The sequence below is a fragment of the Sceloporus undulatus genome, chromosome 4, assembly GCF_019175285.1.
Source record: "Sceloporus undulatus isolate JIND9_A2432 ecotype Alabama chromosome 4, SceUnd_v1.1, whole genome shotgun sequence".
Lineage (NCBI taxonomy): Eukaryota > Metazoa > Chordata > Lepidosauria > Squamata > Phrynosomatidae > Sceloporus > Sceloporus undulatus.
In genome coordinates, this window is record NC_056525.1 from 69,419,828 (window position 1) to 69,432,134 (window position 12,307).

Here is a 12,307-nt window from a genome sequence, read left to right on the forward strand (position 1 = left end):
CAAGTTGAACATGAGTCAACAGTGCGATGCAGCAGCTAACAAGGCCAATGCGATTTTAGGCTGCATCAATAGAAGTATAGTGTCTAGATCAAGGGAAGTAATAGTGCCACTCTATTCTGCTCTGGTCAGGCCGCACCTGGAATATTGTGTCCAGTTCTGGGCAACACAATTTAAAAAGGACGTTGAGAAACTAGTGTGTGTCCAAAGGAGGGCAACTAAAATGGTGAAGGGTCTGGAAACCATGCCCTATGAGGAACAACTTAGGGAGCTGGGGATGTTTAGCTTGGAGAAGAGAAGGTTAAGATATGATAGCCCTGTTTAAATACTTGAAGGGATGTCATATTAAAGAGGGAGATGACTTGTTTTCTGCTGCTCCAGAGACTAGGACCCAGAGCAATGGATACAAGCTACAGGAAAAGAGATTCCACCTCAACATTAGGAAGAACTTCCTGACAGTAAGGGCTGTTCAACAGTGGAACAAACTCCCTCGGAATGCAGTGGAGTCTCCCTCCTTGGAGGTCTTTAAGCAGAGGCTAGATGGCTATCTGTCGGGGATGCTTTGACTGAGAGTTCCTGCGTTGCAGAATGGGGTTGGACTGGATGGCCCTTGCGGTTTCTTCCAACTCTATGATTCAAAATTACTAAGGGAATGCAAACACAACAAATAGATGAGTTTTAGGTGTGAATGATTCTCTATATATCACTCTCTACATTGTTATAAAATTGAGAAACCAAATAAAATTTCATGGGATGGGCAGAATTTTTATTGAGAGGGCAATGCTTCATTTTATTATTTACTCTGTAGCTACATTCCTGGGTTAAGTAGCTAGTATGGAAAATTCATTCTTCTCACTTTCTACACAAAGCAAGGTAAATTTTCAGAAAAAAGGCCTCCCAGCTCATAACTACCAGTGGTCAGTTTTCACAGCACTTTCCCCAGTGGTTAGAATATACTGTCTTCTCTTGGTCCCTGCAGTTCTTGCAGCAGATTGTTCTATTATTCTTTACTTACCAACTGGCTTGAGTTCAAGTAGTTGCTAGTACATTTCTTTTTTAAATCAGTCTCTTCACGGGTGGGATTCTCCCCACCAACACATTTATCTCCTGGAATCTTCCGATATCTGGAAATCAGCAGTTTCAATAGATTATTCAAGGGAAGACTCTTTAAAAATGACAGATCCTCAGGCAACCAAAATGATCTTGTCATCAGAAAATGTTTCAGCATTGCCAAGCTGGCTGAGTCCTAATCATTCCTGGCTATCAAATACTCCCAAAGAAACTTTCATTCTTCAGGACTGGCCCATTAAAGAGATTATCTTTGTCAGGTGTATAGTACTAAACTGGTTCATGACAAAAGTGGAAATTAATTCAAGAATGCATAAACAATGAATGTTTACTTTCTGGCCTTCATTACCCTACATATTTCAGTAGTATTCTCTGGTCGACAGAATTCATAAACCAAGAGGGTTTCACCCAAATAAATTACTATCTACTGTCACTGATACACTATTAAATGAATAGCCTTAAATTCATTACATACCTTCCACTGGGGATACACTCATGTGGTCACAAAAACAGGTATTCCCAGATCCAAGAGGAGAGGGGGGGGCTTATTTTACAGACAACAGAGGGATATTTGACGATAATCATTTCCCCTAAAGGCCTACAAACATTTATTTCATTAAAAAAGAGCTAACTCTTCCACCAAGATTACCTTGCAGTTGACTAAGGATATCAGCTCATATACTGTTGCTAACAGAATCTTACCCCTTGGTCTTTAACCTCTCTTTCTTCCCATACAGACAGAACTCCAAGTCATGACCCTTCAGTTCTGGCTGCTCTATACATTCAGATTGGTTTTCTTGGCGGAAGTAGCCAAAATCACTGCAAAACAATATCCAAGTAAGTAAATGAACATTAATTTTGTCCAGAATATCAGTATACTCATATAATTTCATTATTATAGCCTCTAGATAGCTCATAAGGACTGGAAACATAAAAGGGAATTAGTTGCAGTTGGGACAATTGCATCACTTTCCACAGGTATAGTATGTCAGACAAAGGGCAAGAGCCAAACGCATGTAAGCTGTAAAATGTAATAGCAAAAACTATCACTAGACAACAGCAGTATCAGAGGATATATTTCTCTATAGAAAGCAGCTACCATTTTCTGATCCTCTAGCTTTATCTGTTATGCTGCAGAGTAAGAGAGACTAATGAATGGTTAGCGGCAGTTGCTACTGGCCCCATTCCATGAAGACTATTGGGCCCAAACAGACAGGCCAAAACAAAGCTGCTTCAGGTCATTTTGGAGGTATGCTGTTTAAATGATGCATGCATGCATCCTAAGAGGCCGGTAGCCGGGCCAAACCATGCTCCAGTCTTAAGGAGTGAAGCACAACTTTGGTGCAGCTTCTGGCCTCTTAAGATGCATGTATCATTTAAACAGCATACCTCCAAAGTGACCCGAAGCAGCTTTATTTTGGCCTGTCTGTTTGGACCCTACTATCTCCTATTGTATAGCAGCTATTTCTGGTGATAATTTGGGTCAGCTGTTTTAATGGAGAAGGTAGTCCTCTTTTTTTGGATGCTAGCCTAAACTTCTGACATGAGTAAAGCTCTATCAACAAAAGACAGGGTCTTTTCAACAGCTGCACCAATGGAACACCTTGCTCTATGATGTCTATCTCATTAAAAAGATTGTATGTACAGCACTGTGTAAATTTACAGTGCTTTATAAATAAAGGTTAATAATAATAATAATAATAATATGAATACCTCCTTTCCTGTCTCTCTTCAACTAGTTGGTAAAAATATTTTATTTTGCCTGCTACATATTGGCTCTTTTATGTAGAAGTTATGTTTTATTTCTACATAAAACAGCCAATACATAGCAGGCAAAACACAATAAAATATTTCTATGTAGATTTATTTTATTTAGGAGACAGCCAGAACAGTGGAGTGCTTTGAGAGCTGGACTATGATTCTAGGTAGCATTACATCACACAAAGGTCATCTGTTAAAGGCATTGTATTACAGTAGTACCTCTAGAATCTACCTGTGAAATAAATGTTTTATTTCCTTGTTAAATGTATATCCTGCCATTCTGTGAAAAAAAACCCCAGTATTCAAGGTGATTAAAAGTAAAATTCAAACACACACAAACACAGTAAAAACAAAATATCAGATTAAGAACATAACTAAAACATAAATGAAAGCCTCAATAGTTCATGTATAAACTAGTTTAGATGCCACAGCCCTGTGACTGAAATAGTGTTTTCCTATTAATAGACAACAGAAAGGAGGCCAGCTAGCCTCCACTGGAAAGGACTAGCCACCAACAAAAATCATCCTCACAAAATTGCTTCTGATGGTCTCAAGACAAAGAGAAAGGATTTCCACTAAAATATGCAAGCAGCACTGTAATATCTTTCATGCAGTTGGCCCCAAGTTGTATATCTGCACTCTTACACAATATAGCCTTTTGTATTTTTCCAAGATCCCAATCAGTCCTTAACTTGCTTTTATAAAATGCTGCCTTTCCTCCCATCCTCCCCATACTATATCCCTTTTTAAAAAGAGGGGATTTCTATTGAGAAACCTCTAGCCCCACTGAAACTACAGAACTAGTGTTACATTTCTTGTCCTCTTAAAACACTCAGTTATTTTTACAAAGCCTAACTCAGAAGACTATTTCAGGGATAGTCAAACTAAAAATAGTATGGCTATTTCCTTGGCTACCAGAAGACACTAAAAACATGGAGACACAAATGGGAAGAGTTTCCCAAACATACCAAAGGAAATCATCTAATGTACAAGTGCAGACAGAAGGTTGCTTGGTCACTTGATAGTTTCGGCCATTTTGACAGACAGATGACTTGCGAAGCCGTAGGTATTCCTCTTTATAGCCCAGGATACAGCCATCAGCAGGGTTACTGGGGTCACTGGAATGGGCCAACCACTTTGTATAGTCCTTCTCCACACCTAAAAAGAGTACAGCAGACAGATCTGTGAAACAGATAAAAGCTACCAAAAAAATTACTCTTATTGGGTTTTTCCTGCCAAATTTGGTGGTGGAATCACTCACAGATTTATTTAACTGGAATTCCAGTCCTTTTAGTTGTCTCAGCTGCAACCACTATGGTCCCATGCACTCTACACCAAAGATAGACCCAGCAAAGACAGTTTCCCGCCAAAGACAGACCAAGTAGAATGCTCCCGTGTTATACACAGGCGCGCTATACATGGCTTTGAGCACACACACTCAAGCCGCAGGGAGCATGCGGGGTGCAAGAGGTGCCGCATCCCATTCAGATGATGGGGCGCGTGCCTATGGCATGCATGCACCACTGCGCTGCAGCACACAGGAGCCCCATTTATGAATGGGCTTGAGCACAGGCGGAATTCACCTTACGCGGGGGGCTGGGGGCAGAAGGGATCCCTCACGTAAGGCAAGGGTCCACTGTAAAAAGAAAGGAATAAAGCCTCCTGCACTCTACACCAAAAATAGTTTCCCACCAAAGACAGACCAAGTAAAAAGAAAGGAATAAAACCTCCTACTTTCCTCTGTTGCTTAGAGAAGGGAAGGGAGCTGGCACATAATAGGCTTTAGGGTTGATATGGCAGTGGTGGAAATGTCTGGATAATTTTCTTAAGTTATAACAATGGCTTGGAAAAGTCTGGCTTCTGATTTTCTTCACCAAAAGCACTTGGATATTTTCTAAATTAATCCAAGGTGGGCAGGGGAAAATCTTGCCTATCTCTTCAGATTTTTGAGTATCTATTTGACTTCAGCTGGAATAATTAGACAAGTAATCTCTTCCTTTATATGAAGATCTATAACAGGAGAATCCAAACCACGCAGCAACACACTGTAAACAACCTGCCACGCACTTGGCAAATAACATTGTTTGAATCCATTCTAAATTGGATGCTATAATACAACACCTTTTCTATTAGTCCTTTCCACATCTGTCAAATGAAGTTGTCTCATTTCTAATTGTGTGCCATCAATAATGGACTGAAGGTGAACAAAATGAAATTTAATCTAGACAAGACAAAGGGGCTACTGGTCAGTCAAAAAGGAGATCAAGAAATAAAGGTTCAGCCTATATTGGATGGAGTTACTACCTAAAGACACAGGTTAGCAGTTTAGGTGTACTCCTGGATTCAGCCTGAGCCTGGAAGATCAGGTGTCAGCAGTGGATTTGCACAGTTACTGCTTGTGTGCAATACACAATATTCCCAGATGTTGAATACAGTGACACATGTCTCAGTTACATCCCGTTTGGATTACTTTAGATGGGGCTGCCTTTGAAGAGAGCTTGGAAACCTCATCTGTTTCAATCTGATAGCCAGACTGAATTGGGGATGGTTACAGGGAACACACAACATTCTTGTTACAACACCTCCAGTGGCTGTTGGCCTATTTCTGGGCACCATTTAACATATTGGCTATGACCTTATAAAACCCTATATGGCTCAGGTCGAGGTTATCTGAAGGACCATACCACTATATATGGGCCTGTCTATGTCCTGATCCCTTCTGGGGTGGACCTTGACTCTGTCCCATCAACCTTACAGGCATATCTTGTGGGGACATGGGAGAAGGACTTCTTGGCAGTTGGGTCTCAGGCTCTGGAACTACACAAGGAGAAAATTGGAAGGTTAATGCAGTGTGATCCCGGGTGCAATCATGGTGGTTTACGTTTTTTCGTGAGAGGTTATCACACGTAATTGAAGGCAATGCTAAGTCAATTCGAACCTAATCCAGGGTCAACCTAGACATGGGTAAATTCGGGGAAACAAAGAATTTACAAATCCTGGTCCACTCCAAAGTTGCGTTCAATTCGAATTTGCCAGGTATGGAACGCATGTCTCGGTTGCTCTTGGATTGCCGCCAAATCAGACTACAATTCCCAAGTTCCTCTGCTGGCTGCAATTTTCTCTCTTGTGTTCCCTGGCTGCTCCCTCTGGGAGCAAAGGGGCCAGAAAAGTGAAGTACACAGGAGATAAGTACTCCTGTGCTGCCCGGTGGGGGGAGCTCTTTTTGGAGGAAGCACAGAAGGCTGAGCATGCCTCCTATGCCCTCCTCCATTCTGTCCAGAGCCGCTTGAAAGGTGGAGGTGGGGCTGTGAGAAAGGGATTCACTCTGACGTCATTGCTAGGGATGCCAAAGACCATATATGGCTAATTACATCACAGGAACTCCAGCGGGGCAGAGCCATGGATCTTACACCCCAGGTTTTGGGATGCTGAGCTTTCGGGGTGCAAGGAGGAGCCTGGCTGGATTTGGGTCCTAGGGGTCCCTCGGGAGCTGAATTTCGCAGGGTCCCTTCCTGGTGACAAGCCCTTCGTCCCTCTCCAGCCCCCCTGGTTCTCTGGGAAGGTTTATTCAGACAAGGTTTGCCATGGCCACCCTCCACGGCTGAGAGAGTGTGACTTGTCGAATGTTGTTGTTTGTCTTCAAGTCCAACTTAAGGTGACTCTAGGGTGACCCTGTCACAGGGTTTTCTTAGCAGGTTTATTCAGATGAGGTTTGCCACTGCCATTTTCTGAGGAGGCTGAGAGAGTGTGACTTGCACCAGGTCACCCAGTGGGATTTGATCCCTGCCTTCTAGTGTCATAGTCCAATGTTCAAACCAAGTACAAGGTTACTTTGGACTGGTTTTGAATTGGTGAATTGCCTAAATAACATGAAATAAAAGGTAGTGAATGAACAAATAACGTGAAACAAGGCAAACAAATGAACAAATAACATGAAACAAGGCAAAACCAGAAGCAAGCCCGGCCGGAAGTGTAAAAACGTCACAATCCGATTCTGCCCTCACTGCGCATGTGCAGGGATGCTAATTTGAATTTTAGACCACGATGGGTATGTACTCATATGATAATTTCTTTTGCATTTGCACTGCTTTGGCTTTGGGATGGGCACAGTGTTCTTCTGTGGTGTGATAACCATCCACGTACTTGCATTCATTTCCGAATTGGCCCCACTTTCTTTTCTTTTGAAATTGGGAGACATTCCTCCCATGTGATAATGTCCCTAGAGAGGTTGAACTGGCACTCTCCCTACCATCTTACTGCAACCAAGTGACCTTAGATAACTGACCTTAGATAACTGACTGCTCAAGGGTGTTTTCACAATGTGCTGTACTATTTATTTGGTTTTTTTCTTTTTAGTAGATATGTTTTAAATGGTTTTAATTTTATTGACAGTTTAATACATTTTTAACATTTGTAGGTGGTAAATTTTTAACTATGTTTGTGTTAACTGTTGTAACCTGCCTTTCCTAGATTGGGAAAAGTGGGATATTAATAATAGCAGCAGCAGCCACAACAGCAATTTTGACACACATAGAAAGGCAGCTCAAGAGCTCTACATTCTTCAACCAGCACAGCAGCCTATACAAGATGCTCCAGATGTATCACAATATTCCAATTTGCAAGAATAGCCAAGGCAAACAGCCTGTTGGCATGCTTACTTTATTTATTATTAAGAAAATAAATATTACTCACAGTCCCTGCTGAGCAGATCATTAAAGTCAATGGTATATGAGATCCACTGTCGGGACAGGAAGCTCTCCTTAAATCCCCAGATACTAACATTCATCGATTTTGCTCCAGGTTCTGAAGCCAGGCCAGTAAAAGTTATTGGTTCCTTACTGAAAACGTATTTGTGCCAGCATTGCCCTTCATCTGTTGAGAACCTAAAACAGAGGATTACGAATGAGGTTTGGCATTATCATTGTGATTCAATTAAGATCATAAGACTCTGGCAGCTACTGTAAAATACTAAAGATGCAAAACTGTATCAAAGGACTGTTAAACCAAACTACACACTCACTGCCCAAGGTGTATAGTAACCTTGACCACATGGCAGTGTCAGCAGAGAGTGATCTGCAGAAGGGCAGTTTCTTACCTAGAGCTCCATGAATTTACCACAGATTGAGCAGTTCCTGTTCTGAACTAAAACCTTTTTTTTCAAGATAACACACAGGGATAGAAACTGGATCTCTTCTGAAATGTTTTGTCCCAAGCAAATGATTAATTTTAAGGTGGGCCCTGCTAGTCTACCCCAATGTAGTCTTCCATCTCTGCATCTCGGAACTATAAATCTACTCTTCCTTGTTGAATGTTTCATTATACAAAATGACAAAAGTAACAGTGGTAACACAGGATGGCTACAGATGGAATATGATGATGCCATCACACCATAAAAAAGTGGTGTTTGGGGCAGGACAGATCCAGGATAAAAGCTTGTTCCATCCATTCTAAACTGAAACCAGTGCTGTTTGTCCTGTGACACTACTTTACAGAGACAGTGCCTAGATCAGCTGTAGCTAGTGATGTGGCTGTCAGGAAGTGGATAATGAAATTTGTATTGTCCTCCCAACATATATTAGCAAAAGTAAGTTCTTGCATACTTAATCACATTGATAGGATGATAGGTATGCTCAACAGCCACAATGATGCCCCCAGAATCCAAGATGGCATAATGATGGGGTCCTTCCAGCATCCGTGCCCATGTGTAGCCACCATCATCCGAAATGTAGACATCTGGGTTTGTTATTGAAATGGCATCTCCAACACTTCCTGCAATATAAGGACCAATCCCATAGATGCAAATCATTACAGTTTTCTCATGACAATCTAGCACATTTGTTCCTTTGAAATTTCACCTAGCCTTGCTAAGTAAGCAGAAATAAAACTCAATACACAGCTCAGACTTGTGGAATGCACAAATAAAAGGAAAACCAAAGTAACACCTCAACACTCAATCATTATTTCACTTCATATTAAATGAGAATAAGGTTAATTCATTACCATGAGCAATGATGATACCAACAGCATTAGGTTCTGACAGAGGTACCATTGGTACATTCAGCTTCTGTGAGATGCTGTAAGATGCATGGATGTGAAGACTGCACTGTAAATGTAAGATAATGCATTTTTAATAAAAGTAGACAAGATGCAGGAGTGCAACAGATCTTATCTCTTTAAAAGCAAATGTAAAAAAACCAGTTTGAATCTCAACGCGGCTGTGGAAAATCTTGCTTGATGCAAACTTAAGATAAATTGAGTTTAAATTCAAAGCATACTGATTAAGAAAGTGTGTTTGCAACAAAATATTTCCATGACTCAAATCAACATCCTGCACATACAATCCTTCACTCTGTTTGCAATATTAAAAAAGAGTCTAAATTTTAAACAGTGTTTACCATTTGGCTAGATTTGCAATAAAATTTGTGTTCAATATTCCATTCTTCTTTGCAAAATATCTCTAAAAAGATTTGTATCTTTACTCCAAGTTCTATGAACTACCCTGCCAGGGAATTATGACAAAATATTTTCACAGATTTTCAAAGAATGGCTCAAAAAACTACATCTACTTCCAAATACTTAATGATTTTTTAATTTAAAAAATGGCATCAAAAATAATTTTAGGGGCTGTGTACAATCTTTATCTTTCATTCTATCCATCAACTCATTTACTAAGAAGTCAGTAAAATGTAATTACATAAAAGCAAGTAGCTCAGAACTATAGCCTTGGCCTCACAATTCTGTTGGCATTCTATTTCTGCCAATGTATTAAAAGACAAACCTCCTCCTTATTTTTGGCTGTCGAATCACATTTAGCATTTTCAGGCTTTCTCAAGTGTACCCACTCTCCTCCTTGATCAAAGGTAATCACGGACTGAATGGAATTATCTAGTTGAAGGGGGGAAAAGCACATCCTTATTTTTGTGCAATATATTCCATGTAATTTACTTCCTGAATTTACAACATGATGCTTTGTTTCATATCCAGGACATGTAGCTTGCACTATTTTCTAGTATTCAAGAAGACAAGATTAGTTGAAGAGGTTTGAATTATTACAAAACTAAGGAACATTTTAACTACCTGGTAGAAGGCTTTCATTCTCCCAAACTGAAAGTAGAGAAGTGCTTCTGCATTTCTCAGACCATAGATCCATGAAGAAAGAATCTCTTACTGAGCAACTTAAAGTCAGTGTGTGTGTGTGTGCGCGTGTGTGTGGATAAAATATTTTAATACAATTATATACCACCTGATTTTTTTTTTTACTGGAAAATGTAGATAATCAAGAAAACAGTTATCCTCAAGTCAGAAACATTTTTGTTTTTAATAAAATACTCATGAGTCCCCTCTGTGAGTAGGATAAAATTGTTAGCACTGACTCACAACCTGACAAACGTCTTGGTCTTCTACTTAAAACAATATACAGTAAAGACATTTAAACTTGGGATAAAACAAAATGTTGCAGGATGAGATATGAATGTTTTAAAAGTTGTGATCGCATGAACAGATACTACTGGTCATTCCCCAAGTTCAATAAAAACTGAATTAGGACCAGAGAACAAGATAAACAAGCAATGTTTTAGTTGAGTGCCTGGACTACATGTTTGTGGCCCCTGAAGTACCCTCCAGATTCACAAAGTCTGCCCAAGCCCTCCCCCCATTTTTTAAAAAAAATCTGGGTGATTTTCACGTGAAAATTACAGAGAACCCCCCCCCAATGTGTAGACACTCACAAAAACACCCTACACACACTCCAACAACCCAGTATCTCCTTGCATCCCAAAAACCTCTGTCACTTCTGGTTGTTATTTTGACTCAATAAGAAAAGCACCCTACACACACTCCAAAGCTTACTTTAAGCCAGTCTATGATCCCACCCTGGCCATAATACCATGCTGAGAGTAAGCACTCACCTTCTGAGAGTACACTAGTGATGTAGATGCCTCGCAAGGAAGTCACATTGGTGAAGTCTGTTTCTCCCCCAGTGGTTGTGTAAAGGTGCCTTTCTAGAGATTTGGAATATATAATACCTTGATCATCAGAGGTGTAGATTGTTCCATGCCCAGTATCTGCAAGAAAAAGCAGTAGATTGCAAGGGTCAGAAGATCAGTGTTACACAGAACTAGGCTGTCAACTTAGTATTATAAATACCCACCATTCAGTTCAAGTTTATCAAGCCTAGAAAGGTGACTATGTGTGATCTCTTTCCATTTCAAAATAATGTAAAAGTATGAACTATTACAAGAAATTGTATGAGGTACTAAATTAATGAATATGATTTTAACTTGAATAAACCTGTCCCACACAGTATGGTTGACTGAACTGGTACTGCCACTATATCTGACACAATGAATGGCCTGCGAAAGTAACAACTTAAAATTTTTCTGGCAGTCAATTTATCAGTGAGTGATATATATAGTGAAGGCTGGCCACACTTTAAAAAAACATGTGTGTGCGCTATTTCTAGGATCAGTTGTGTGTTATTTCTAGGATCTCTTTTAGATGCCTCAGCTGTATGCTTTTCATCAACTTATTTTAAATGCTTATTTTCTTCTGAACATCAATTTTGCAACTCAAATTGAACTTGCTGAAAGGTAAAACTATTTAAGTATACATCATCCATCTTTTCTCCTTTCTCTCACCTCCAGGTTCATCAACATGCATGAACACCATGTCATCATTAGCTGCTAAGATAGAGTAAAACTGCTCTTGTCCCACTGAAGGAAGCTGGGCCATATTCCAGGTTTCACCCTGATCCAGTGACACATGGATTCGCCTTGTGTTACCCTAGAGAACACAATGACAATATTAATTATTTTCTAGTATAATTCACACTTATGCTTAGGCAGACAGTTAATGTTTATATAGGCCTCTAATCTTAACAAACAAAAGAAATTCCTCCAAAATGTCCAGATGTTATATTGAACAATTAAGCAAAAACTCCTCTAGTCACAGGCCTAAAATATACTGGAGTGGGGTCTGCAGATATGCTTTCTCCTTATATGCTGAGAGGCTATTGTTAAAACCAAACCAAAGAAACACATAAAAAAGCTGTCTGCTTTAATTTTTTATTTGGTAATGAGAAGTCCACCCCTGAATTGCTATTTTATCACTGCAATCATTATAAATATATCTGTTAACATATATCAACATTTCTTAACAAAAAATTTATTCACATATTGGATTTATACCCCTCCTTTCCTCCCCAAATGGACTACAGTTAGCTAACAAAATTGAAAAACACACTAAAAACATAAAACAAGCGCAGACATTTAAAAACAATTAAAATGCAATTCAAAACAATCAATCAAAGTAAATTAAACACTGTTCGCTTTGTGATTATTTTTTTAAAAACTATTTGGATAGTTTTATTAAACATTGGGTGCATTTTTGGAGCAGGATTGTTACAAACTAGAGTTCCACTCAAATCTGTCTATATAAGACTGAAATTCAAAAATTAACAACAACAGCAACAGCAACAACAAAA

The 12,307-nt window shown here is 39.6% G+C and overlaps 1 protein-coding gene across 3 annotated transcripts in view; it reads right to left on the reverse strand.

Moving 5' to 3' along the window:
* The window catches only part of SORT1 (sortilin 1), a 76,024-nt gene that overhangs the window by 10,672 nt on the left and 53,045 nt on the right, over positions 1-12,307 (reverse strand). For all 3 annotated transcript variants that reach the window (XM_042462756.1, XM_042462754.1, XM_042462755.1), the window contains exons 9-17: positions 11,463-11,607; positions 10,734-10,889; positions 9,605-9,711; positions 8,827-8,929; positions 8,427-8,595; positions 7,519-7,709; positions 3,795-3,984; positions 1,768-1,884; positions 1,013-1,121 (exon numbers count right to left, since the gene is read on the reverse strand). In XM_042462756.1, coding sequence (XP_042318690.1) covers positions 1,013-1,121; positions 1,768-1,884; positions 3,795-3,984; positions 7,519-7,709; positions 8,427-8,595; positions 8,827-8,929; positions 9,605-9,711; positions 10,734-10,889; positions 11,463-11,607 — 1,287 coding nt within the window. The remainder of the gene's footprint in view (positions 1-1,012; positions 1,122-1,767; positions 1,885-3,794; positions 3,985-7,518; positions 7,710-8,426; positions 8,596-8,826; positions 8,930-9,604; positions 9,712-10,733; positions 10,890-11,462; positions 11,608-12,307) is intronic.